Source organism: Anas platyrhynchos, chromosome 8, assembly GCF_047663525.1.
Source record: "Anas platyrhynchos isolate ZD024472 breed Pekin duck chromosome 8, IASCAAS_PekinDuck_T2T, whole genome shotgun sequence".
Classification (NCBI taxonomy): Eukaryota; Metazoa; Chordata; class Aves; order Anseriformes; family Anatidae; genus Anas; species Anas platyrhynchos.
The window spans coordinates 27,425,967-27,453,218 of record NC_092594.1 but is presented as its reverse complement, the minus strand read 5'-3'; the positions used below and the strand labels follow the sequence as shown (position 1 = coordinate 27,453,218).

Sequence of the window (27,252 nt, the reverse complement as noted above, 5' to 3'; positions counted from 1 at the left end):
TTGCATTCTATTTATGGCAAGGGGTTGTCTCTTTTCTTGGTTTTAGGAGCTGATTTTTTTCAGGTTTATTTCCACACAATACCACTACAATGAGCTCCAGTTGTGAGATAAAACTTCCCGTGGGGGGTAATGAAACGCAGAACATAACGAAGGTGTCTAATCCTTACTGCTGCAGAATAGCAATCCATGTAGGCTTTGATAGGACCAAATTTGCTCTTCAGTTAAACGTGTTCACCTGCTGAGAGCTGTTACCGGCTGAGAGCTGAATGCCTTGCGAGAACAGAAAGCCTGTGGCTTACTTTCAGAACTGCGAGTGCAGTTGCTCTGAGCCTGGCACTGGGGGAAAGTTCTTGTGCTGTCCTTTGAAAATCAGATGTGTTTTGTGTTTTGACGTTGGTATCTGTTGTTCAGATTTGCGAAGGGTAAGGTCATGTGGTTATTGTCCTGATATTTATAAGTCCAGCTGGCAGTTAGGCTCCGGTTTGGCAGACAAAATACAAGTGAGATAGGAAAAAGAAAGTTCTGCGCTGAAGACCTTGCAATTGAAAATGTAGGAAACAAGTCATCGTTGAGGAGGAGAGGGAACGTACTCAGCTGTAATAAAACCGTGTTTCTGCCTCTGCTCTGTAAAGTTTCCAGAGCAAGGCGCTGCTTTAAACCGACCATGCTCGGCGTCTCAGAGGCCTGGCGCTAGCGCGATTCCTCCCCGCTCCAGGAGCGAGCTGTCACCTTACTATTATTAGTGAGCTGATTGCTCCCCCTGTGCCATAAGCGACCCGGGACTTGACCACGGCCGCTATAAAACCTCCGCGCTGCGGGGCCTCAGCCAGCTGCTGGCGGCGGGGACCGCGGCGCTGGGCGTAAGTGCGTGGCGCCGGGCAGGGGGGAGACCCTGGGGAGGGAGCCCCTGCCCGGAGCCCCTGCCCGGGCCGTGCCGCTGCCCTGCGGCCGGGAGCGGGCTGGCAGGGGGCGGCTGCCCCACGGGTGTCGGTGGCTCCACAATCAGTCGGGGCGCGGGGAGCCGGCGGCGGGGTCGGGCTGCGCTCCCCGCTACTGTGAGGGGCTGGGGCGGGCCGGGAGGGGCCGGGACGGGCCGGGACAGCTGCCTTGGCGCGGGGCTCGCCTGGAATGCGGGCGCCGGCTGCGCGCCGCGACTTTTATGGCAAGTTGCAGCGGCGGAGCCGCAGCCGCGGCCGCAGCCAAGGGGCGCTCGGCAGCCGCCAGCGCTCCCCGCCCGCCCGTCGGGACCAGAGCGAGCCGCAGCCAAGGGGCAGCGCGCCCAGGTAAGAGCCGCTCCGCCGGCGTCGGGAGGGAGGAGAAGGGAGCGGGGCAGGCTCCTTCGGCCTCGGCGGGAGACCCCCGGCCGGGCGCCGCTTTTCCCCCAGCCCCGCCGAGCCGGGAGTAGCGGCTGCCCCCTCACACCGCCCTCAGTGCGGCGCCTGCCCAAGGACCCGGGGCGGGGGGGGGGACGCGGCACAGCGGCGAGGGTCGGGGCCGAGCTGCGGGCTCAGGGCCACGGAAGCGGCTGCGAGCCCCGTGGCAGCCCCGGGGGCTCCAGGCGCGGCTGGGGACGGCGGCGGGGCGCTGAGGGCCCTCGGCTCGTCCCGCGCCCTGAGGGGGCGCCGTGAGGCGGGCGGGCGGCGGCCCCCTGCTGCCCGCGGCGCTTGGCGAGGGATCCGTGCCCCGCTGCGCCTCAGGTGCTGAGGGGTGCTGGTAGCGGAGCCGGTTGTTGCAGCGCTCCCCGGAGCGCTGGGCTGGGCTGGGAATTGGTCAGCAAGCGGCATCGAGCTTAGCGCTGTCTGCCGTAGCTCCCGGACCCTAGCAGGTCGCTTGGAAAAATGCCCCGTGTAATGAAGTTGGGAAATAATAATTAGTCTTCGAGGAGGGCCAAGTGCTTAAAGGACTGCACAGAAATACACGAGGCTGTCTGGCGTACACAGAACGCGGGAGAAATACAAGCACCAGGTGGGCAGCCCAAGACACATGCCTAAGGAACACTTTCTCTCACCGCATCTGGAATATTTCAATGACCGCTTTCCTCGGCAAGGCAGCGAGACGAGCCGCAACTGCAGCGCTCGCATGTTCTGCTCGGAAACTTCACGAGGAGCGCTGCCGCGGCCAAGCTGCGGACGGGACCTGGAAGCTGGACGGGGCCAAACCGCGGTGAGGGCTCGTGTCTGGAGGAGCAGCTCGGCACCGGGAGGAGCAGCCTCGTCCCGCTGCGGAGGTACGGGGTACGCAGCGCGTCCAGCACGGCCGGGCTGCTCGGCTGGAGACCTGCACCGTGCAGGGGGAGCCGTGAGGATGGCGGAGAAGTGGCGGATAGGCTGTGAGCTGTCCTCTGAGAAGGGAAGAAGCAAACTGCAATCAAACTTCACACCCGGGATTTTATCCCATGTATCAGCGCCCTGGCCTCTGCGGGGCTGTCCGTGGCATCGGCACTGTTTCTCTTCAGCGGCTGGGATGCAATGGGAGTTTCAGGAGCTGTGGCATGGGGCGATGTACACTGTTTTTTCTCTTGGGCATCTGTCTTCACAGTTACTGCCCCCCACAACTAGGATCCCAAGCTATCTTATCTTGGGATGTGAAATCGGGGGCCAGAAGGTCTTGACAGGGCTTCCCCCAGTCTCCCAGTCCCCACCACATTTGTTCGGGAGCATATGTGCCCCATAATAGTACCCAAGAAGATTAAAGAATTGAAGCAGACCTCTTCCATAGAGAGGGGCTACTCGTGTGTTGTTTTTTTTTAGCACAGCAGTTGGACTGCCTGGCAGTGTCATGTTAAGAGTATTTATAGTTCTATAAATAGACAAAATAGTTTCTAATAAATAGATTTTTATAAGTGGCATAAAGACTGTTCTGCTTTAATGGGGGACTTTTAGTGAATGTTGAAGTGCAATAAATTCAACAATGGAGGAAAAAAAGTAGATGAAGTTGAATTACTTGGGCCAATTTTTGGTAAGCATTTTAGTCTTTGATAATAAAGACTTCATTAGTTAAATACAGCTGAGCAGAAATAGTTTTATAGTTTATATTCTTAAAAATGTAATGTTTAAGCAGCTGTTGTTAATTGTCATAACTTGTTGGCTTCAGCGGAGCTGACAGTTCATGCCAGTTCAGGATCTTCCTCTGTGCCTGATAATTTTAGTATCTGTAATTTAGTACAACAACTGGTAATGTCATACCAGACAAGTTGCAGTAAGGCCAGAAATGATGAGCATGGCTCTCTTTCCTCTCCTCTTTCCAGTTCTATTTCATATTTCTTTAAATACTTTAGCATTGTGGACTGTGTTTTCCTCTCCTGAAGTGCTTTGGCTGCAGGTAGTAAGTTTCCAAGTTTCACAGTATGGTTTTCTTGTATAATGGAGTCTTCCCTGCAAGCAGATCACAAAGAGGAGACAGATGGTAACCGCAACTCAGACCGTGCTGCAGTGGGCTTATTTATAACTCGCAGTAGCCAGGAGGACAGCAGGGGGGCCTCCTGAAAGGAGGAATTGCAGAGCAACAAGACTTTTATTTTAAGTCCTGGCTTCGTACTCCCATCTGTACAGAGTAGCATTTGGTTCAGGAAAACATTTGTATTTCTCTGTGTCTCATGTAACAATGTTAACTTCTCCACTGAAAATCATGAGCTTCTAGTTTTTTATTATTTACTTATGGGCTTACTTACTCATGAGCTTCTAGTTTTTTATTATTTACTTATTTGGTTAAAGCTGCATGACATTTTTGATCAATTCTGGACGCTGTCCTCTTTTAAGAAATATAAATTAATTACACTTACGGAAGTAGATTTTGGGGACTTCTGAGCTGTCAAAACTTTTGTGTCCTCTTAATGTTTTTTCTTCACTCATGTAGATTATCTTGCCTAAAGTAGGGTTTTAGAGGGTCACTGTGAATATTTAGTGTGATGATCATAGCAAATCAAGACATATCACACTGGAGCTGTTATCTTATATGTAGGCTGTTAATGGGTAAGCTGCTTTTTTCTTTTTTTTTTTTTTTCTCTTTAAAGTCCTTAAACCCAGAGTATTTCTAATCTGTTGCATAGTTTTCTAAGCATTATTGGCTTTGTATTAATTTTTCACTTGAAACTTCTGAGAGATCACTCTCTGCATTACAGTCAGTCAAGCCACTCTAACAATGGCGTTTTCTCTTCTATGCAGTTTCAGAGGTGGAACCATTGATTATATTTGGAGGTTTAATTTCCCTTCTGGGAGAATCTTGAGGCAGATCTCTTCTAAAGATGGAAATACAGCCTAGTATTTTCAGTAAAAACATTAAAACATCAGACTTAACATTTCCTGAGATATTTCTTAATCATAGGGAAGGTAAAATGTGGAGGAAAAAAAATAGTGATGTCAGGTGAAAGTTAGGGTGATGAGAGTGGATATGCAAAAAAATCTACCTAGTAACAATCACAATTCACTTCTTGATCAGAGTTAACATTCAGCATTACAATCTGGGAATTTTCTGAGTGTGAAGCTTCAGTGAGGAGCTCATGCAACATTTCCTGAGCCTTTCTGATCTCGGGAAGTAAAAAACTAGACTGTATCTTAAAATTTTTAACAGCTTCATAGTAGGAGGACAAATCTCTTCTGAAGCAAGTACATACAAAAGTAGGCCCTTGTTGCCTCAAAAAATAAGCATGACTTCTATTAGATGAATTCTGTGGGGAATTGCTTATTACAAAACAAGCAGATACATCTATCTGCATACACAACATAAAAATACAACTAGTTTCTCTCAACAGGGAATTAGTAAGAAGATAGGATCTTATTTAAAAGTTGCTGTTGTTAGAAAATAGCATGTCAAAGTTTCTTGGGTTGGAGAACTTACTACCACATACTTTGTGCAAAGCGATCAGCAGATGATGAGGGAGACACTCTTCCATGGTCTGTGGGTGTTAGGACTTCCCAAGCTGGCTGCTCGAGGGGTCCCTGAGGGAAGGGCTTGCTGCTGTTCCTCTTGGAGGTGTAGGTGACGTGGAGAGGGATGAGGATGCAGGCATCGGCAGTCTCATGTTTAGTAAGGCCCTACTGCCTTACATCCATATCTTTTAGCATCAAAGGTGGAGGTAGGATGACTTGCAGTTGCAAAATGTACTGGAGCCAGCTGGCTAACCTTCAAGCACATTAACAGCTAGGTGAAGCCAACAAATTGGAGAGCACCCTGAAGTAATAGCCGACATGGCAGCATTCCAAATGGCAGAGACTTATCTGCCATCTTGAAGGCCCACAACATGGTAGGTTGGCAGATTTTTTGGAAGTTCAGACAATAGGAGTTTGCAAGGAAAATTTCTTCCACTATTTGTGCTTTTTAAAAATATTTGAGACTTGTGTTTTGAGGATAGGTCTCACTGCTTCCAGCAACCTTGGTAACACTGTCAAGGGCTTCAGGTAATTAGAGCTATCAAAAAGGTTCAAGGTAAAGTTGATCCAAAAGATCAAAATCTAATTGTGGTCTCAGACTCGTAATTTGCTTTGTATGATGAATTCCACACAATAAATGCATCAGGCTTTGGAATAGTTGCAGTTTTCAAGAGACTTTAAGGTGAAGCTCTATAGATGGGGAATGCTGTTATGGGGGAGGTTAGCAATGCCTTCCCAGGAGCACTTTGGGTGAAATGCAATCATTCCTTGTAAGAGATGAACTTTGGGACTTACTGCTCTGCTCCAGCTGTGTGTTAAGGCTAAGAGGTCTCCTGTTGCCCTGGGTACTCCAGTGCATGAATTGTACCAATGCATAGTTTTGTTTTCTGATGGATTCATGCAGTAAACTTTGTATTTAGCTTCTGTATTTTTAGAAGTCAAAGAGTTTTAACGAGTTTTAAGGTCATACTGATGACAGGGAGGATTTTACTCACATGTGAAGTAAGCTAAAAGCTTGCAATGACATCCAAATGCAGTAGCACTGTACACAAATGCACAATAAAGCGTATAGGGACCTTGAGACCACAAGGGTGCTTGTAAAGTTAGCTGCCTTTAGAGACACAACGGAACTTTAACATACTGTTGCTGATCTGAAACAGTCTAAATAGGACCTAATGTTCAGTACCTCTGTGTTTGTGGCTTCCCAAGTGACAGGCTGAAATGCCTTGGATTCCTGTCAGTCCTCAGATGAGATATTTGTCAGCTCCGACTGGGGGAGGAGTGACTTTACATACTCAGTTGAAAAGAGACAGCTCTGTTGAAGCTGAATTTGAAGAGTTTGGGATTTGTAAATCAAGGCAGGGCTTGGTAGCTAAATGCTCTTGTTTCATATATTGTGACTGCTCTGGCTTGGAAAAACATCCCAAGATATCTATGAATCTCATTCATTCTGTATAGCTACAGCAGCACCATTTATGGCTTTGGTGTATTTTTGAAAAGCTAATACAAAGGCAGCTCCTAAGGTTCATTATTTTTAACAGCACATAATTCCCATATTTATAATTTGTTCATAATTAAGAATGAGAGAACTCTGAGCCTGTTTAATTAAAAGAGGAATGCCCTGCTATTCCCACCTTGACAAATGCCCCCATGTAGTCGTTTCACGGAATCATACTGGCTTTGAGCTATGGCTCTGCCTGGCACTGGCTGGTGGGGGATGTCAGTTCAGCAATGTATGACCCACAGGAAGGTTTCTGAACTCATCCCGAACTCATTGCAAATTTGGGGCTTTCCTTAACATGTCAGGAATAAGTTATTACACATTAAAGCAAAGGAGATTCTGTTCCACATGGTCTAAAAATAAGGTATAGTTGAGCCATTAGCGTATTTCTGATAATAGTCATATAGTCCTATTCAAATAAGTGTGGTTTTTTATTTTTTTTTTTTATTATTTTTACAGTTATCAGCCCTAATGTTCAATCTGATTCAGGAAACAAGTATTTTCTGGGGATTAGTTGTTTATGGTTTTGCCAGTAATATTTAAGTCTTAGCTACAAAATTTCAGTCAGTTTAGTGTCTGCTGAAAGACTTACTTAAAAATTTTTGCTGGAATAACAATAAGTGAAATATGTTTACATCACACTGTAGAGAACATGGATTGTTATTTGTTTGTTTTTCCACTGAGCAGGAAAGTAGTGAGACCTAGTTGATATAATCAGAGCAGTTCTATGAAGCATAATTTTATAGGATCATACCATGCAATTCAAATTAGGATTACAAAATGCTCAATGATAGTGGGTTAGGATACTTGCTATAGGATTGAATAAAACCAAAATAGAACCTTCCAGCTCTTATTACATCCCACTCACATTCAGTTAATTTGTAAAACGGTGGTTTGGCCTCTAGAACAGGGAGTGCTACCCTTTTTGGTCACATGCCTTTGTGACATCGCACTTACATTATCTTTAGTACTAGATAATTTTTAGTAGCTCCTGAGATTTTTCTTTCTACTTCATACATGGTTTTTGTGTGGGATTCATCTAGCTGAATGATCTGATCCCAGGTTTTATCCCTTCAAAAATTCATACATATGGTATTGCAAATAAATAGCAAAGGAAAAACACTTTTTGGCTGACACAGCAAGAACTTCTTAAAATTATTACATTTTTTGGCTGTGATTTTTCTCATCTTAAAGTCTTGTTCAAGCTGATGTAAACAAAATTACCTATTATAATTAAGCTTATATTTTAAGTTTATATTAAGGAATGGGAGATAAGCAATGAAATACAAAACCCTTATCATTGATTTATTCAGAACATATTGATAAATACATGTATGTTTCTGCATTACTGAACAGATCTATGACGGCATAAATGCAATAAGGATATTTGCTGTCCATTTTCTGGTGGAATACTTGTTAACATCACTGAAACCTCTATTACAGTTTACCACCTTTGTTGGCAATACTGAAAAAGAGATCAGAAATGGAGATTACGAAGAGAAAAGGTGCCAAATTTTATATGTATGCAGTGTACATCCTGTATAAGTTAGGGCCACATGTAGAATTGCTCTGTTCCTTCTGAATCAGTCTTTTTTCCTGATCTGATGAAACCTTGTGGCCTCCCAGGAAGAGCAAACTGGACTGTCTTCAGCTTTGCCATTTCAGAATAGATACTATGAAAAAACAGCCGGCATGAACTGGGGGTTATCTAGATAAGGGATTGTGCTGACCCCAGTGGCAGAAAATTGCAGCCTGCAAGGTTACGCACTTACAGGTTCTGTCCCTGTCTTCCTCATACTTCATTTTTGGGAATTCACTATATCCAGGTTTAAAAATAATGAGTAATTTTCATTAAAACTGCATATAAAAGCAATGAGTAATTGACTTTTCAGGGGACATATGATTAGGATGCCTGCTAATGTAATTGTCTTTCATCATTCATTCCTTTGAGCTAATCTGAATTTAAAAACTAGTGAATAAATGAGACTTCACCATAAAGGAAAGTGTCAAATTAACAGCGATTAGTCATCAAGGCATGTTTATTTTCCATGATTTTATTTTAAGCTTACAAATCAAAACCAGGTACCTGGGTTGCACAACTTTTAAGGAACAAATGACCATTTTGACACACAGGGTTTAAAAGCTGCTTTTAGCAGAATGAAAGCTCAAACACTGTCATAAATTCCTGTTCCATGAAACTGAAGTATAGGGAAACCATCAGTGAGGGCAGAGGATTGGGACAATCACCACAGTTCAAGCCTTTGCTTTCATTGTATTCAGGCCACAAAGCATGGCAAAGAAAACAACTTTATGTTGTTCTGACAGCACTAAATTTACCAATGAATGTAACTTCCTCCTGCACGTGTGAACTTGGAACTGACTGAACATCACATTAGTATCATGGCACGTGGCACTATCAGACCCAAACACAATTTCTTATTATCTTTGTTCCCTTATCCAATTTCTACCTCAAAAAATTAAGAATTTAGAAGGAAAGAAAATAGCTCTTGGTTTTCTTTAAGTCAAAAGTTCTATATTAGCTGGAAGCTCACGTCCTTTCTTGCAGCAGGGAAGGCTCACCTATTCCTCTTTATAAGTCTGAGTAACAGCTTTGTGAAGCCCCAACACCCAGAATGGAATATTGCTATTTCTTCGTATCATTTCTCTGTTGACCTGTAATGGAGCAGTGAGTGCTTGCATGGCATTCTGCTGAGGAGGTTCACATGGTGTGACTTAGGCAGGTAAGAACAGTTGTTAACATTGGTAAGAGCATGGCATGGAAATGCTAAAATGGGATTTAGGAACAGACTATTTATAAATAAGATCTTTACATATGAAATGCCCTGTTCTCAGGTCCTCTAACCCACAGGCGAGAAGCCCCTTCCAGCAGAGAGCTCCTTTTCAAGCCTTTTTACCTCTAGCCTTTGAGTCCATTTGCTTGCACCCCATGCAGCACATCGAGTGTTCAGGCTTGCCTGGGACTTGCCTGTGCCTTGGTACAGCACAGACAGCAGTGGCACTGGAGTCATGTATGAACTTAGAATCATTAAAACTGTAACTTTTTGCCTTATATATATATATTTTTTTTCCCTTAAACCTTACAAAAATGTCTTAAAATCTGTGGGGGAAATCTGTTTGTCTTATGCAGCGGTTCTTCAGCATTCACAGGGTACACAGGTCTCCTGCAGTCTCCTTCCATTCCTGCTTTCTCCCCTTCAGAGCTCCCACTGTACCATCATTCCCTTCCTTCCATGGGAAGAAATAGCGGCCTTCACGCTGTCATTCTTCACTAATTCACTTTTCTGGTCCTTCTCAACTTTATCCCAATCTCCACCCTCTATGTTTTCCCTGCATAGTTTCAGCTTCTGTTGGAGCCACGTCTTGCCCAGAAGCTGTCTGTGCTCTGACAAAGGAAGAAGTTTTCTCCCCTCACTGTGGACTGTACAGCTTTTCATGTTAGCAGGTAGTTGCTGAAGGCTTCTCATGGCTTGCTGTTTGTCTCGGGTAGCCTCACAAGGTAAGTTAGGTGCAAAACCTAGCTAAAGGCTAGGTACTGCTTTGCTACCCAAGTGCAAACCTGTGGGCAGGTTGCCTTCCTCCCCCCCAGCTCTGATAGTCTTGATTAAAAACCAAACCACAAAAAAACCCAACTGTTTCAAACTTGAAGAGCCTTCCCATTAGGTTTGTAATAACTATAGTGTAATTTAAATTTTAAAACATTTTTCTCTTGAAAAATGCAGTGTTCCAGCCACAATTAAGTACTAGAAATAGATTTTCTAAGGTGTGTATGTGGTCCACCTAATGCATTTCACAGCTTTTAGCACTTGTTATTCCTAGAATAGGGGAAGGGAAAGTGTTCTGCGTTTCTGTAATTGCTGAAGAGCTGAGAGGGGTGCCTGGCTGAGAGTCACAGAGACCTCATGCAGGCAGCAGATCTAGCTGCAGCTCTGAAATCCAGGTATGTTCCCTGCAGCCACTGACCATCCGTCCCTTGTAAGGCAAGGCAGCATCTCCAGGAGGCTGAGTTTTGGCCAGTGTGTTCGGCAGGCTTCTTGCAACCTGAGCTTGCTGGCTCGTACATCAGACCGAGGCAGAGCGGCAGAGGTGCAAAGCACATTCCTTTCTGCTAGCATGAGTATTGAGAAAAACAGTTTCATAACACACCAGCCAAGGCAGCCAGAATTTGGCTTAGAGTCCTTTTTTCTTTTCTTTTTTTTTTTTTTTTCCAAATGGAAATTAAAAACCAGTACCTAGGATTATATAGAAGGGTTATGAGCATGAATAGTGAATCATAAGCTTGTTATTTTAATTACTGGTGCATACTTAGAACCTATTCTTGTCTTCAGGAGCCTCAAAGGACCAAATGAAATTGTAATACATCAGTTTCAGCCCTTGCAAACTTATTTACAGGAAAATGGTAAAAGTATCATTTAAAAGGACAAGAATCTAACTATAACTTTTTCTTTCAGGTTTAAGGTAGAAACTTAAACATACCAGGTGCAGAGCAGAACACAGTAGCCATGAATGACATTGCACAGAAAACTGAGGTATGTACCAATTTTAAAGTAATCAAAGGAACATAGTAATTTGCAATTGATGCTTTTAAAAAGAGTAATTATGAACAACTGCAAAAGGCAATTATATTGTAAGTCTGGCTAGAATTGTTTTTATTTTAAGACACTAGAAGGGTATTTGAGAGTAGTTTAAGGAAGACCACCTGATTTGATGGAATGTGTGAAATACCTTCTTGGTATTAAAATGAATGAAGAATGCAAAACAAACATAATAAAATATGAGGAAACTCTAAATTTGTGGGGAAATTCAGAGCATCATTTACATCTTATTATAAAATTAGAATTTTTCTATTTAAGTAATTAATTAATATGAGGCAATGTAAAATATTTATTCTTATGCTTTGATTCACTGAGTAACAGGAACAAAAGCAAATATATCATTACACCACCCACTATTGGTTTGGTTGAAAATTTGAACCACAAAATATTTTCAGCCATTTTTCTCAGTGCTACTGTATTGACATACTTTTCTGTAGTGATTGCAGTAAAAAGAGAAAAATCTTCCTACTATTTCTAAGTAGGTACTTCTCTTACTGTTTGGACACAGGCAGATTAAGCATTGGCAAAAAAAGTCTGTTGGCTTTATCAGTAACAGATTCCTGCAAGTCCAGTGATCTTGACACTTTATAATATCACTGGACTTCTGAGTTTCTCTGAATATTAAAAAAGTTAAGTATATAACATATTGGAAGTTTTAACTGAACTAATAGTACCATATATAACTACATATGGATGCTGAAGCATTGCAGAAAAATGCACGCATATTTTATCACATCTGTGTGTTTACATTTTTTTAAATGTGGTGTTAGGGGTAGAAAGACTTTTTTGAACACTTATGATTTCAAAGCAACAATAAAATTCTGTATATAATTTTTAAATCCAGAGATTGAAAGTGTACATTTATGTAGCTCTTATACTTAGTTGTGAAATTAGTATTCATTACAGTTACTCATAGTCTAAGTTTAATACGAAGCTGAATGTTTGTGGTATTTTCATGTTTATTACTGTTTAGTTACAAATACTTAATATAGATGATGGCTAGTGTCACAGAGTTCATAATCCCAAATGTACTTTTATGTTCTTACATTCTTTCTAATTCAATCTATTTCTGTTCATCTGTTTCAACTTTCTTTTTCTTATCTTCATTTCTTCTGTATCTTCGCAAGATTCTGCTTTCTTCATCTAAACCCGTCCAAAAATCCTATGTACCCAAGCTTCACAAGGGTGATGTAAAGGATAAATTTGAAGCTATGCAGAAAGCAAGGGAAGAAAGAAATCAAAGGAGATCTAGAGATGAAAAGCAAAGAAGAAAAGAACAATATGTTAGAGAGAGAGAATGGAACAGGAGAAAGCAGGAGGTTATTTTCTTTGCAAATATTTTGTGTTATTTTGATACTGAATATTGTATGTGAAAATATTTTCACATTATTTTAATATAACCATGTTGGAATTTTATTTAAGATATAAAGACAGTTAACTTTCTTTTTCTTCAACTAGATGAAAGAACTGCTTGCATCTGATGATGATGATGACACAAAATCATCTAAGATGGACAAGGGTTACGTTCCAAAGCTAATAGGTAAGAGAGGCCCAAATTTAAAGGCCACATAATTAATTACTTAAGTATTAGATCTACCTCCTGAATTGTGTATTTCATATTCACAGGAACTGTTAAAGGCAAGTTTGCAGAAATGGAGAAGCAAAGGCAAGAAGAAGAAAGAAAAAGAACGGAAGAAGAAAGAAAGCGCAGAATTGAACAAGATATGATTGAGAAAAGAAAAATTCAAAGAGAACTAGCAAAAAAAGCACAGGAGGTATGTTCATCTGATCAAAATAGGATATAACTGTAAACAAGCACAATGAAGTTTTGTATTCATCAGCAGAAACAGTTGGTCTTAAGATTTTTGATAGTAGTGCTTTATATGGGAGATGCTGGATGGGATGGAAGTGGGGAAGAAAGTGAAGATAAAGGTTCTCCTAACAATCCTTAGGTTAACAATTTTTTAAGCCTAAGTCACAAATAAGACCAGGCAGGCATAAATGTGGTAGGAATATGAAAAAGGCACAAATTTTGGTGTCATAGGCATGTAAGAGTTTATAGAATTTACTAACTAACTTGAAAATATTTCTTTTACCAGCTGTTATTTTAGACAATTTTGCTTCTAAATTAGTGAATACAGTTCAGTGATAGATAAACTGAGGCAAGATGTATGAAAATGACATTGTCAGGCCAAAATATGAAGATACTAACACTGGAAAAATCAAGATTATTCAGATCATGTTTTATTCCATTGTCACTTTGTGAATTGTTATTGCAATTTAATGCATGTTGTTATTTAATATTCTATATGTGAACAGACTCCAACATTTTTGATGCTCATAAAGCAGATTTTGTCTTCTGTAAAATTTTGCACTGGGGCATCATATTCAATTCCTTTTTCAAGTTTTATTCAGTGCTGCAAATACTGCAGTGAGAATAATCATCTAAATGATAACTATTTCTATAAGCAAATCTTTATTTAACAAAAAATCTAGGAATACTTAATTTAGGCTTTTTGGTTTTTAAATGTAAGAAAAGAAACAGTGCTCTAGAAGTCAATTTTCAACAAGGACTTGGAAAGAATTTTCTGCTGGGACTTTTAGCATTGTTAAATCTCCTGTTAAAAAGTACAGCTTAATCTGTTGTATATTTAATTGACTGTGAAAGGTCGTATGTTACTGTATAAAACTAACATTATATTAAGGCATCAATACAATAGACTTTTTGCATGGAGTTGAGAGGAAGACAGTATCACTTATATCAGAAATAATCAATAAGCTTGCTTCTTGCTTTTTTTGTTTTAACACAATTGTGGAATGCTCCCATGAAGAATGGACATCTAAAGCACTCTTCTTGGTTCATCACTGAAGCATTAAGAATGCTTTAACATGCTTTCTGTATTTTCATGTTTCGCTGTCATGTTTCCTCTTTCTCACTTCGCTATCTAGCTGAAGTATTCCAACGAAGGTTCAATCATTACCATCTCTGTGAATTTAAGTGCTACATACATATCACTGATACAAAAAAGAATTTCCAGTTCTTTGTTTGCAAATCTAAGGCAAAGAGCCAAAGTAATGTAATCATATGACATTCTCATTTAATAGATTGATGACTTAAACAATACGGGAACTGAATCAGCAGCAGAGGTAATCAGATTTTTTTTAAAAGAAATGTTCACCTACATTTTTATTCACGTTGTTTTATTACTGTAATATGGGCTGGGAAAAGTTAGAAAAGGGCACACGTACTTAATTATAATTCAACCAGGGAGCTAAGAAAATTTAAAGCATACAATAGCGTATATATGCACTTGAAGTCAATTTATTTAAGTTTGAAATAGTCTGAAATGTGAATAATTTGTGGTTAAGAGAGTGAAGAGCACCTCAAATGCAAATATTGAAAGCCACCAAAATGATTTGAGGCACACTGGCGATGATATTCTAAGTCCTTGGGCTTTGGAAAATATCATCATAAAGCTCTTTGCCTTAAGCTTGACATTAAAAGGGGATTCTGTCAGCATACAGATGTTTGAACAGTGCAGTCAACTGCTTAGTCTTTTTTTTTTAAATGGACTAATTTAACATAAAGCTTTAGATTTTTAAGTCTTGCAAATAAGCATTTAATTTTAAAAAGGTCTTATCTGTCACTAACAAAGGAAAATCACGTTCCTACTACGGTTTAAAAAACAAACTAACATTACTTTTAAGTTATTTGACAGTATCCTTGTTAGTCATGGTATTTTGTTAAAGAAAAAAAACTTGGGTAAAGCACATTTTGGCAAATAAGTTGTGAAAATAATGTTGAAGCAGCAGCATCCTTCAAAAGCAAAATAACCTGCTTGGCAAATTACCTATTTCTAAAACTACTAGCTTATTTCAACCACAGTACATCCTTTACATAGGAAATACAAGACTGGAAGTAGACTGCAACTACAATTTCTATGTATTCAAAATTTAACTTGTTTTTATCCAAACCATGAATATTTATAACTGAGTTAATGAAATTAAGTAAATTCAATTACAAATAATTAAAGAGTTTGCCAGCAGTTATGGTGAAAATATAATTCAGTCTTGATGTTCTTTAGATATTACAAGGAAATTAGTAACTGTCACAAGTAGTTTATTCTTGTTAATGTAAGTAATTCTTTAGGAAGTTTTGGTTCACACAGGTAAAAACAACAGTTTCATTAAGAAAGAAGTCTGCCTAGAAGTCAAGCTGTACAAAAATATAACAAATATATTTTTGGACAGGAAGGGGATGATTCACTGCTGGTTACAGTAGTACCTGTAAAACCCACCAAAACACCTGGGAAGAAGAAAATAAACTTTGAAAACACAGGAAAAGAAAGAGTAGAACAAAAAGACAGACAGGATGAAGAAATGAAGCCAAAATATGAAGAACAAAAACAATTCCTTAAGGAAACCAAGTGCCTTTCATTTGTCACGGTAAACTACTTCTCTAAGAATACCTAAGAAATAAGTATGTATTATTTAAAATGTAACTATTTAATTTTTCTTGCACAGGGTGAAAATCAAGACAATGAATCACAAGAACCTCTGTCTCCTGGTAAGCTGAAAGTAACATTTGAAGAACTTGAAAGACAGAGACAGGAAAATCAAAGGCGGCAAGCAGAGGTAGAAGCAAAACAGCGTTTAGAAGAGGAAAAACGCGCCTTTGAAGAAGCTAGACAGCGAATGGTAAACTTATGTTTCATATATATTGTTACAGAATTTTCACAGACAATATGTCTTCGCATTTTCTCCTGCATCCGATTATTTTCCTCGCTGCTTAACTCTATTTCAAGCTGGAAACTGTATCACCATAAATTTTTGAAATGTTTCTGATCTTAGTTCTAATCCAGCAACCATCCTGGTGTAATTCTCTAGACATTATTTTAGTAAAAACAGGAAATTTGTGTTTTGAATTTGTCAGCAATCTTACCCGTTTTCATATCAGCTTTTGTACCTGAGGCTGTAAATCCTCAAAAAGAAAATTAGTTGTCTGTTTTCATCTTTAATATTACTTCATACATCTCAGTAACCAATTTTTATGAAAATGTTCGGTAGTAACAGAATACTATTTCTTGTTCCCATATTTATATGATATCATGTGAAATATGATAGATAAGAAGGAAGTATAAATAGAAATGACCATTCTTGGACAAACAAAATCACTATATTGACTATATTTCAGGAACGTTCCAGAAATTAATATGCAAGGGAAAACAAACCACCCTCACAGAACATCCAGAAAGCTGAAACACTGAAATTCCCAACTGGCCCAAACTGAGAGGGCTTTAGGTTTACACAGATCCCAAAATCATAGTTCCTCCCACCCACTCTGAAAAATCACCTAACTTTCCATTAGTTCCTACTGGATACTAGTGAAGATGAAGAAGAAAGAAAGAGAAGAGAGAACTTTGAATTAGAAATGCTACAGTAACATTTCCCACCCCTCAATATCTGCATTTATTAACCATGTAATATAACTGTGACAACTGAATTTACACATTCAATAGAAAAACAAGATACCCCCACGGTCTTTTTCTACCATGCAGTTTTATCAGTTATCCAGTGGCTATCAAAAGTTGAAGTCAAAAGTTTTCTTAAAGGAACTCAACTGCTAAACTGTTCCTTTAATTCTTTTTTTTTTTTTTTTTTACCCTACAAATTCCAAATATAAGTTTTCTGTAATTCCCCCAACATACCAGTCCCTGGCCTGCTTGTAATAAGCAGATAGCTGGATACTCTGAGAGTTCCCAGTCAATTTCCACCATTAGAAATTAAGTACTCCAAGGTATATTCTTTAGATAGTTCATTCTTTTGTTCTTGATTGCAGTTTACAAACCATAGGCTTCTCTTTGTGGATAGCATTTACTGGAGATAAGCAATAGTAAAGAATTTCACTTCCCTTTCTTCAGTGATGATTAAATGTCTAAAAAGGAAAGAAACAAAAATGTCAGTCTGGATTAAAACAAAATGTTATTTAGTTTAGTTTTGCTATAAAACTTCAACATTTTGTAAACTGATACTTGTATTGGTGGAAATAATTTATATGTAAATAACATAATACTATAAAGCTCCATGAAAACGATGTAAAGAAAGCTAATAAGGAGTTCACAGGAAATAATCCAACCTTGAAACCACAAAATAGATACTTAATTGTTTAGCCTTTTCCTGATAACATATTGTACTTCAAATTACAACTTCAAGTGATTTAAAGAAATTATAGAATAATATGTGATTCTGAAATACATTTCTCTTTTCCCTCCCCTGGTTAAAACCAAGCTTAAAAGGTTTCTTATAGGAACCAAACCAATGATATATTTTTCTTCCCCTAGGAGAAGAAAGCATTTATGAGAGTTCAGAATAGAATTAATGGAGCATTTACTGTACAAAGAATTTTTTGTTTGTTTGGATAAGGTATTTATTTTTTTTCCTTTTCCTGTTCTCTAAAGATAAATGAAGGTGATGATGATGAATCTGAAAGTTCTGGTAAAGAATTCCGTCCTGGTAAACTTAGGCTCAGTTTTGAGGAGATGGAAAGACAGAGGAGAGAAGAGGAAAAGAGGAAAGCAGAACAAGATGCAAGACGACGCATAGAAGAAGAGAAACGGGCATTTGCTGAAGCAAGGAAGAATATGGTATGGCACGTTGTTTAGTATTTAGTTATTTTAATATTTTACCTAAGTCTCCAAACTGAACTAGAAAGCAGCTCCAGGAAAAGCTTTACATACAGAGTTAGGAATATGTTTTCACTCCTTCATTAATTAGCTCACCCCACTACCTTCTAATAGGTAGCTTAACAAACATTACCACAGCAGTATCTCCCCACAGAAACCCTAGAAAGCATTTCAAATAATTTAATCAAAACCAGATAGTGTTTCCTACTGCTAGTATAATGCTACATGGAAAGCAGAAAGACTTCGGAAGGAGGCTCTTGTTTTCGGTTGGGTGGGTGGGGAGGAATTCCTGTTTCTTTAGCTCCACTTGTCCAAGTTAATCTCCCTGCATTTAAAGAGTGCCTACCAATCAGCTCTTCCTTAAGTATAATTAATGCCAGGCTAGAAAAATGCTCAGTGCAAGTGCAAATTCTGTAGTCATCTGTGGCCTTTTAGGAAGAAAAAAATGAAAAAGCTGAAGTCAGGTAATTGATGTTTTTATTGTATTTCATTACTTGTTCAGAGAAACCAAAAAGGCTACTTGTGGAATTTACTGTTAGAACAGTTCTTAATATGGAACTTTGATCTGGATCAGATCCCTGTGACATGCAGTGACCAAGACTGTATCAAAGATAAATTTTCAGGGAGCAAGGATTGACATACTGACCCAACCTGAAAACAGAGACAAATGCCTAATTTCAGAGGGTGTCGACCAAATTACTCAAAACAAACAAACAAAAAAAACAGCATGGGGCTTTTCACAGTATTCTTCTTATTTCTTGCACTAACTTGAAGTTTCAGCATGCTTTTTGATAAAAGCCAGTTACTTACTGATGGATGTTAGGAAATAGTGTTAAATTAGACCATTACCAACTAAAATTGCAAGTACTGTTTGTTTCAAAATGAAGGACAAGACATACCATGCAAAACTGTGGAACAACTCGCCCATCTGGCAGTCTCTATCTACGTTCCCCTGTGTGGTTTTATTGAGAAAGAGAAACTGCATGCCTAATAAAATTGTTTTCTTCATAATTCAAAGCAATGCTTGTGAGGCAAATTACTTGTGAGGCAAATTAATGCTTTGTATGACTATTAATACTGCTAGCAGTGCTCCACCTCTGCCTGAAAAGTGGGCTGAAGACAAGACCTCTACTCCAAAATTTTCAAGAGAAATCACAACATAAAGTTATACTTCATATTGTACTGGTAAGCAATTACATAAAATAATGTCTGTGGTCTGTCCACAGCTCCAAAGAGGGAACACAGTACCTTACATCTGAAAAAAAGGAGTGCTATTGGACTTCTACCATTACAATCTTTATGAAAAGTCAGCAGACAATCCAAAAGCCAAAAACAAAAAAACAAACAAACAAAAAAAAACACAACAAAAAAACTCACACCCTGCCCTTTTGTTTTTTGTTTTCTTGCGAACAGCCTTTTTCTGCCTCAATGTAACAAGAACTTTAGTGTCTAGGCCAGAGAAATCTCACTGACTTAACAGTTTAATCCATTAGATGCAGCACAGGCTAGAATTGCACTGTAACAGCAGAGAGTAAAGAAGTTCAGTAGTCTAAACAATTAACAGAATATGTTTTCAGCATATACGTGTTTGGATTTTTTTCTGTTAATTAACATCCTGAATATGAGTACTACATTTTCTTTTACTTTTAATAGAAAATATAAGCCCACGCTTTCCCTGTTTTCCACACCTACACAATATAATAGCAATGCACAGATGTGCTTTTTAGCATGTCAAGAAGTCATCTCTTTCAGATGTTCTAAAACCTCACATTAGTTTTTAAACATTTAAATTTAGGTATTTAAGAACCTTTTCCACGTTTATTCATTTTAATTCCTTTTTTGAAAAAAAAAAAAACAACAAAAAAAACAGGAGTAGGAACACTGCTACTAGAAAGCACAAAGGCTACCACCTTTTGTGAGGATCTCCCTATTTTACATTTTTTTCTACTCTATATTTTCATGCTTTCCACCATAAACTCAGTCCCTTTTGGACTGAAGCATTTGTTTTCTTCACCGTCATTCTCCTTCTACTAGTGACTGCGTAAAGAACCTGTCTTAGTATGAACAAAAAGCCATTCTACTTTGTATCAATCAGCATTGCCCATTGAAAATTGGCTGGCTGAGCCGTAAGCTATTGCTAGTACAGGACCATTTCCCACCACTAACTATTCCCAATTTGTAGAATAAACAACCAAACCATGGTCTCACCTCACAAAACATGGCTAAAATATTTACTAAACAAGGGTTTTATGTAACATACAGTTCAGCTGATTTTTTTTCCCCGTGTTTTTTAACCAGGAATAAGTTCACTTACTGTCTTCATAACTTACCGACTCAGATGCGCATATGCTACTCATTGCTTATATGCACAGCTTTTTTAATTCATACATACATGTATTAATAAATTTTGAATTAGTGCTTCTTCTATTCACTTAGGTTCTGTGTCATCTTGAAGTGGTAAGCATATGAACTAATACAACATCAGAAAGAGACACTGACATTCCTTTACTGACTTAGATGTAATTACCTTCTAAAAAATACACAGCTAGCTATGCATTGCCTCACTACAAGAAATAGTTTACAGCTTCACTTTTTGACTCTGCTTCTCCATGACAATTTCTACAAATAAGTTTGTGTTATGCAAAACGAGTGAAGAATGGAATGAATGGTGAGGTGGAAGTCCAACTGCAAGCTTACTCCGAGGAAAAAATCTGAAAGAAATCTATAGTGACTGAGAGTTTTTGAATGCGATTAGGCCAGAAAAAACTATTGAAAGTGCTGTGGCAAATAAAAACAGGTATGGGCAAAGTATGTCAAGAACTAAGGTATGAACTAAGTACAAACAGCAGTAAAAGGTGCAAGTTACAATAGCAGCAAGTAGTAAGTAATAAAGGAAAAAGGGAGTGCTAAGACATCTTTTCAGACACGCTTGCTTGTTTCTTTATAAAGCTAGTTAAAACACTTTCTCAAATGAAAGTTTGGCTTCCATAATCCTTTCTAGAATTTAGTTGATGGCTGGTAGGGATGCCTAGAACTTAAGGCACATCGGACTCTGCAGCGTTTGCTACAAGACTTCAAACAAGCACTGACTAAATAGTGCCAAAAGCCACACCTTCATCTGGGTCTACATCAGCATTTGACCTCCTCTCACACATGTCTTCAGACTGCTCTTGTTGAGACACTCTTTGTTAATGTGACAAAAGTTTACATAACTACACAAACTTTTTTTTTTTTTTTAATAATCAAGAAGATATTTTAAAAATCTTCCTGTGTAACTCTGACTGTCATGCTACCTGGCTGTTTTTGTAGCATACCATTCACTGTCTTCGTACTGTTATGCTTTGACAAATTCAGTCTGATCAAGTATTTGGTCTTCTTGCTTTTGGAAGTAATAAAAAAAAAAGCCTTTCTGGGGCCCTGATATCCTCTTAGGAATGGGTCCAAAAATAAGCAATCAGCTTATACAGAATGACAGTCAAAGCCAGCCCTACTGTGTGGCCTGGGAAAAGGACAGAGAAAGGAGGAAACCCTTGCTGCAATGAACTGGCAACATGATTTAGTGTCTTCAGTTTGTGCATGAGTTCCTTGCAGAAAATTCTGTTCATTTATGCTTACTAGGAATACTAGTATTATTGGAGCTTAAGAACAGAAAATTAATGCAGTTTGCCTAGAAGATTAGAAGTACTTCAGTGTTAAGGGCAATGGCATTTAAACACAAACAGTTTGTGGGACAGTCTGAAATAAACAGGAATGAATTATTTCAGGTCACCAAGCTGCATATAGAGCACATCCTCTCCCATTTAAAACACCTTCACCTTCACTATCTCAGCACTGTAATAAGAAAGGGCTAAAGTCAAAAAAAAAACAAACATGTTTTTCCCAAATCCCATTCTTTCCCAAAACTTTAGAGCAATACCTATGCTGTCATATTACATCTTACTGCTCTGCGGCAGGCGTGGCAAAATATGCAGTTATCTTCAAGCATTAGAAATGTCTGAGCAACACTGATTTCATCACATGTACCTTCAGGATGTATCATTAATGGTCTGAATTTCTAACAGGTGCTGGATGATGAATCACCAGAGATGTTTAAAACATTTTCTCAAGAATCTCTCATACCTGGTAAACTGGAAATTAATTTTGAGGAAATGCTGAGACAAAAAATGGAAGAAGAAAAGAGACGCACAGAGGAAGAGCGTAGGCAAAAGTTGGAAATGGAAAAGCAAGAATTTCAACAGTTAAGACAAGAAATGGGAGAGGTTTGTATATTAAAAGATACGTTAAGCATGTTCTGAAAAAAATATAATGGATCATTTCAGTTAACAGAGTTTTGACATTTAAGATTGTAACTGGAAACTGAAAAAGGGATTTTCAATCCAGAATTTTTGTATTATGTGAAAAGATTGAAAAACATCCTTTTATAACATTTTACATAATAAGATACATATTTTTAATCACTAACATACCAGGAAAACTTTAAAAGGGTTTGAAGACTGTCACAGTTGATTTTAAGAATCTCACACAAAATTTGCCTTGCATACCAGATGACTAGAACATCGCATTCATGAACTCTATGCTTCAATTTGATTTGGTTGTGGGTGGTAATTTTAATTCCCTTTTGAATATTATTTTTTTGTTTGTTTGCTTTTTTTTTTTTTTTTTTGTAAGCAAAGAGCAAGTAGTAAAGGCTCCAACTTGTGAACTTTGTAAGTAAATTTTGGATTACGTTCTGGGGAAGAAGGGAGACAGGGATATCCAACTGAAATGCATACACATTCTTATTGCCATTAGAAGTCATAAAGGGAGGATGTAAAATATAAACCATTACAACATCAGACATGGTTCAACTACAGGATCCAGAACTGTTACTTTTTCAGCCATGACACCCTGGCATTTCATTTGCTTTTTCTGCATTAAAGAAATCTAGCAATAACTTTAACAGAGTAGCTGTATTTTAGAAAACTATTTCAGAAGACATTGCAAGTAAGTCAGGGAGGTAAATTACAGATCCAGGATAACTTTGAGATTATTATATTGTTAGGTATCTGACTTTGAGTCTCTAAATGGTGGTTTATTGAGAGCAATTTTTGAACAAAAAGTGTATTCAAGCAAAGCCAGAGAAAACAAGATACTTTAAAATCTGTATCTAGTTTAAAGGTGCTACAAACTCAGTGATCTTGATCATAGCGATAAAAAGATATAGAAGGAAAAGGTGACTGTGTTAATTTCAAGTAACTCCAACCTAAAAGAATTGTTCAAGTATATTAAGTTACACAACCTGTGGGGAGAACAGGTAGTAAACAACAATCAGAGTATTTTCCATTTTACATGTTATGTTATTTCTGAACAGCTGGAAGAAGAGTCTGAAACTTTTGAGCTAAGCAAAGAATACGAAGAATTAATAAAGCTAAAAAGAAGTGGTTCTATTCAGGCAAAGAACTTGAAAAGCAAGTTTGAAAAAATAGGACAATTGTCTCAAGAAGAAATACAGAAGAAGATTGAAGAAGAACGAGCTAAGAGAAGAGCAATGGATGAAGAAATAAGAGAAAGGGAAGCTGAAAAATTTCAAGAGGTAAGTTGAACTCTGTGCACATTAATGATTTACTTAACTAGCACAATTATGATACTGGACAATACTGCTGCTTTCATCAAAGCTGCATTTCCAAAATGTTTCTGTCCCTACTTTCCTATTGCTTCACTTGGATGCACGAGGAACTCTCACCCCAGCATCTCTAAAAGAAACAGCACCAATTCACTATCAGTCATGTGCTCCAGCACAGATCTAATTTGCTGCTCAAAGTCTTCAAATTAGCATCTTAACAACCTCAAACCTGACAGTCTGAGGGGTTAGAACATTCATGTTTGAGAGTGTGTTCTATTAACAGTCAGATGAGTTGCTTCTCCTTCTGAACTCTTAATTCATTCTCCATCATAAAAATTTAAACCAAATAAAAACCGTAGTACCATTTGGAGATCAAGTACTTGCCTTTTTTTGATCAGAGAGAGGATTTTCACTTGTTAAAGCAGGGAAGGACGCCTAATTACATATGCTTCCATCTGGAATCACTGCATTTTATTTTCCAGAGGAGGTAAACAAGAAATGAAGCTTTCAGTCTGACCTGTGTATCAGCACTAGCCTGTGACACCAACAGGAGCAGCTTTCACCACAATCACGGAGTAGTACAGTAGACTCCTTACAGTAGTAAACCTGATCTGAGTCTCATTCTGAGGTTCATACCTAGTGTAGTTAGCCACTTGAGTATCGGCTCAAAACCTTTTAAGCTTTCATTTCATGAGTGACACTGTAACATTCCTATGAAGTCAGCCTGCAATGTTGAAGGCACAACACCCCCGTATAAAAGTGACTAAGGACTTACCATCACAAGACAGTATTCAACATTTAAAGATTTTAATGTATAAAATATTTTTTTTCTAACACTTTTGAAATTACATTTGCAAGTATTTTGCCTTTCTAATCTCCCTTCCACCATCTACCCTCCAAAAGTTTACTAAGTTGGTTGTTTCCATAAAGGGAGCACAAATCCAGCTAACCACACAATGAGACAAAAACAATCCACAGAAAAGACGTTTAGATGTAGAGCTTGGGGATATGGTTTAGTGGAGGATTGTTAGTGTTAGGTCAGAGGTTGGACTCGATGATCTTGAGGTCTCTCCCAACCTAGAAATTCTGTGATTCTGTGAACAGACATGAGACTTTATCGGAAAGCCTGCTTTTCAAGACCACAAAGCAAAAGTTGAAGTAGCTCAAACAGGAAAAGACCTTGTACAACCAAATCAACAGTGACTTCCAAGAAAACAGATCTCATACAGCAGTGTGAGAAGATGTGACAAGAAAAGAAAGCAAACAGTCCCATGATCTTGTTTTTGTACTTCATGGATTCTTGCAGAAGGTAGAATTTTTCCTTAGATAGTACTATGGAGAATCACAGCACAGGTCCAAAAGAACTTATTTCCCTTGTCCAGAGGGAAGGAAACTAAATGTTTTATAAGACTAGCAGTAGAAAAAAGCCAAAATGACCAAAAAAAAAAAACAAAACAACGCGCGCACAAAAAAGCATGAAAGTAGTGAAAAAGCCTGAGCATTCTTCTTGAAGAAGAAATGTAATGAAGATCGGCGTCCTTTCTCAAAAGGAGAAAGGATGTGTACTTAGTAGGGCTCTTTGTAATACTTTTACATTGCTCCCCAGTACAGAAATGTAAACCCTAAGTATGCAGTGAGTATAAAGAACAATTCACCAAGGGACAGTTCTTACAACTGTGAAGACATTTTTTAAAAACCCTGCATTTTTTCCCTATGTTACTTAGTTTAATGTTTTTATTTAATAATCTCTTCTGTATATAACAAAGAGAGTTACATCCAAAATAATTATTTCCAGTGTTATTAACACGTACTTCTGACATAGAGCCATCAAGAGTGGGACATTATAGAAAATGTATCTGAATTCACTGTACAGAATTGTACATGTGCATTCCAACATTCCCTGAATCCTTACCTTACAGAATTAGTGTCATGAAACTGTTTTAAAAAAACTTCTCACTAAAATATTAGACCAAAGTTCATTTTTTCTTTCTAAATTATTTTTATTTATTTTTTTAAATAGAAATTACTACCTCAGAACCTGGAATATTATCACTAAGACTTCATTTTAAATCCAACATTAAACAAAACAGGGAGGGTAAAAAAATAACAGGACTCTCTGGCTTTGTTCAGTTAAAAAGAATTACTCTACAGAATTAGTACTATTGTTTTAACTGTTGAAAAGGTAATATATGAGTAAGTCCTATTTTTATTTTTCAAGGATGATGAAGTAGATGTGAGACCAGCCAAGAAATCTGAGGCTCCATTTACTCATAAAGTAAACATGAAGGCACGTTTTGAGCAAATGGCAAGAGCCAGGCAAGAAGAAGAACAGAGGAGAATCGAAGAACAAAAATTACTACGCATGCAGTTTGAACAAAAAGAAATTGATGCTGCATTACAGAAGGTAGAGATTACAAAGTACCTTTTCTTTAGTCCTACATGTCATTTAACTTAGCATCTGATTACCATTGATGGCAACACTGCCAGAAGTATAAAAAGAACATTATACTTAACAGCTGGTGTGAATTGCTGCAATAATGTATAATTGCTTTTGGTGTTTTCTTATTCTTGAAGAGTATGAGAAGTGTAGTGCAAAGAAAGTGCAGTTTCCTTTGAATATTCTGAAAATTGAATCCATATTCATACCTGAATTTCCCTCCCTAGATTCCAGCCTCATTAAAAGCAAATTTCCACAGCATTTACTATCTGTTCCATATCCAGACTCAGTGTCCTTGCTATCTAGCAAGGATAGGTGTGGCATTTCCCCTTCTCAAAAACATGATAGCTTTTCTGTAAACAAATACATATGACTAGCAGTCATGCTGCCATTGCTACTTTAAATGTTCTAAATTGGATTATTTTCAAACAGAAAAGGGAAGAGGAAGAAGAAGATGATGGAAGCATTATTAATGGTTCTGCTTGTGAAGATGAGGAAGATCAAGCTCGATCTGGAGCTCCCTGGTTCAAGAAGTCACTGAAAAACACATCAGTTGTTGATGGCGAGCCAGTGAGATTTACAGTTAAAATTACTGGAGAACCAAAACCTCAAGTCACATGGTGGTTTGAGGGGGAAATGTTGCAGGACTCTGAGGACTACCAATATATTGAAAGAGGAGAAACTTACTGCCTTTATTTGCCAGAAACCTTCCCAGAAGATGAAGGTGAATATATGTGTAAAGCAGTCAACAATAGAGGCACATCTGCTAGCACCTGTATTCTCACCATTGAAAGTAAGAGTTAGTTTTCAAATTCACTTAATTCTTAAATACTCTTCTTGCATCTTTCCTATTAAGAAAATCTATTAATCTTTCTCTTAACCCTTTTTATTTTCTAGCTGATGACTACTAATGCTCTACTTTAGCTGGAATCTCTCTTCCCCTCAAAACTTTCTTACTGCATCATCTCTTTCTCTGATGGGGCCAACTAAAGAAAGCAAGGATATGCATTGATTTGTCATTCCTGCATCAGATAAGAATAACCTTCAAACTGTGTGAGCGTCCAGGTTCCTTGCTCAGTATGAAATTTAGTACTGAAGGTTAAAAAGGAATGAACGTTAAGAACTAAAAGGAAAAACTGAATAGTAGTGCTCCCACATTTGAAGACCAACTGTTGTGTAATAGTATAAAACTAAATACACAATCTGGAAACCTGTGTAGTAGTGTAAATCTACTGGTATATTTTGCATGAACACTAAGTATTTAAGCTGTTTTACTTTATCCCAGAAGCATAGAACTGGCAAAAGGAAATACTTATCAGTGATTTTTCAAAAACCCCAGTGTAATATTTTTAAACAATAAAAGATTACATAACTGCTAACTTTTGTGGGTTTGTTTCAAAGATCATTAGTTCTTTTATTATTATTCTTTTTTAAAACAGACTTGCATTTAAACTGTTAGGCTCGTATCAACCTATGCAGTTGGTTATCCAAAAACTAAAAACTATCTCAGTAAGGCTTTTAGTAGTCTTCTGTCTACAAGCAAATGTT

General features: G+C 38.3%; 2 protein-coding genes across 23 annotated transcripts in view; one reads left to right on the top strand and one right to left on the bottom strand.

Annotated features, from left to right (window-relative positions):
• Positions 1-728: 728 nt before the first annotated feature.
• On the top strand, positions 729-27,083 carry NEXN (nexilin F-actin binding protein). 9 transcript variants are annotated; one of them, XM_027463774.3, is made up of 14 exons: positions 729-860; positions 10,839-10,916; positions 12,110-12,301; positions 12,441-12,522; positions 12,609-12,757; positions 14,088-14,129; positions 15,234-15,428; positions 15,507-15,680; positions 17,441-17,626; positions 21,727-21,924; positions 23,016-23,237; positions 25,486-25,671; positions 26,137-26,497; positions 26,602-27,083. In XM_027463774.3, exons 2-14 carry the CDS (start codon positions 10,890-10,892, stop codon positions 26,613-26,615), a joined length of 2,028 nt encoding a protein of 675 aa, XP_027319575.1. In that variant the 5' UTR covers positions 729-860; positions 10,839-10,889; the 3' UTR covers positions 26,616-27,083. The 9 variants fall into 9 exon arrangements, with proteins under 9 accessions (XP_027319575.1, XP_027319582.1, XP_038039207.1 ...); XM_027463775.3 differs by lacking the exon at positions 729-860 and adding an exon at positions 1,112-1,283; XM_027463776.3 differs by lacking the exon at positions 729-860 and adding an exon at positions 1,698-2,227.
• The window catches only part of FUBP1 (far upstream element binding protein 1), a 37,000-nt gene continuing 25,901 nt past the window's right edge, over positions 16,154-27,252 (bottom strand). For all 14 annotated transcript variants that reach the window (XR_011811225.1, XR_011811218.1, XR_011811220.1 and 11 more), the window contains one exon: positions 16,154-16,917. Coding sequence is in view for 9 of the 14 variants with exons in the window: in XM_072042167.1 (XP_071898268.1) it covers positions 16,900-16,917 (18 nt within the window). In the remaining 5 variants the exon portion in view is untranslated. The remainder of the gene's footprint in view (positions 16,918-27,252) is intronic.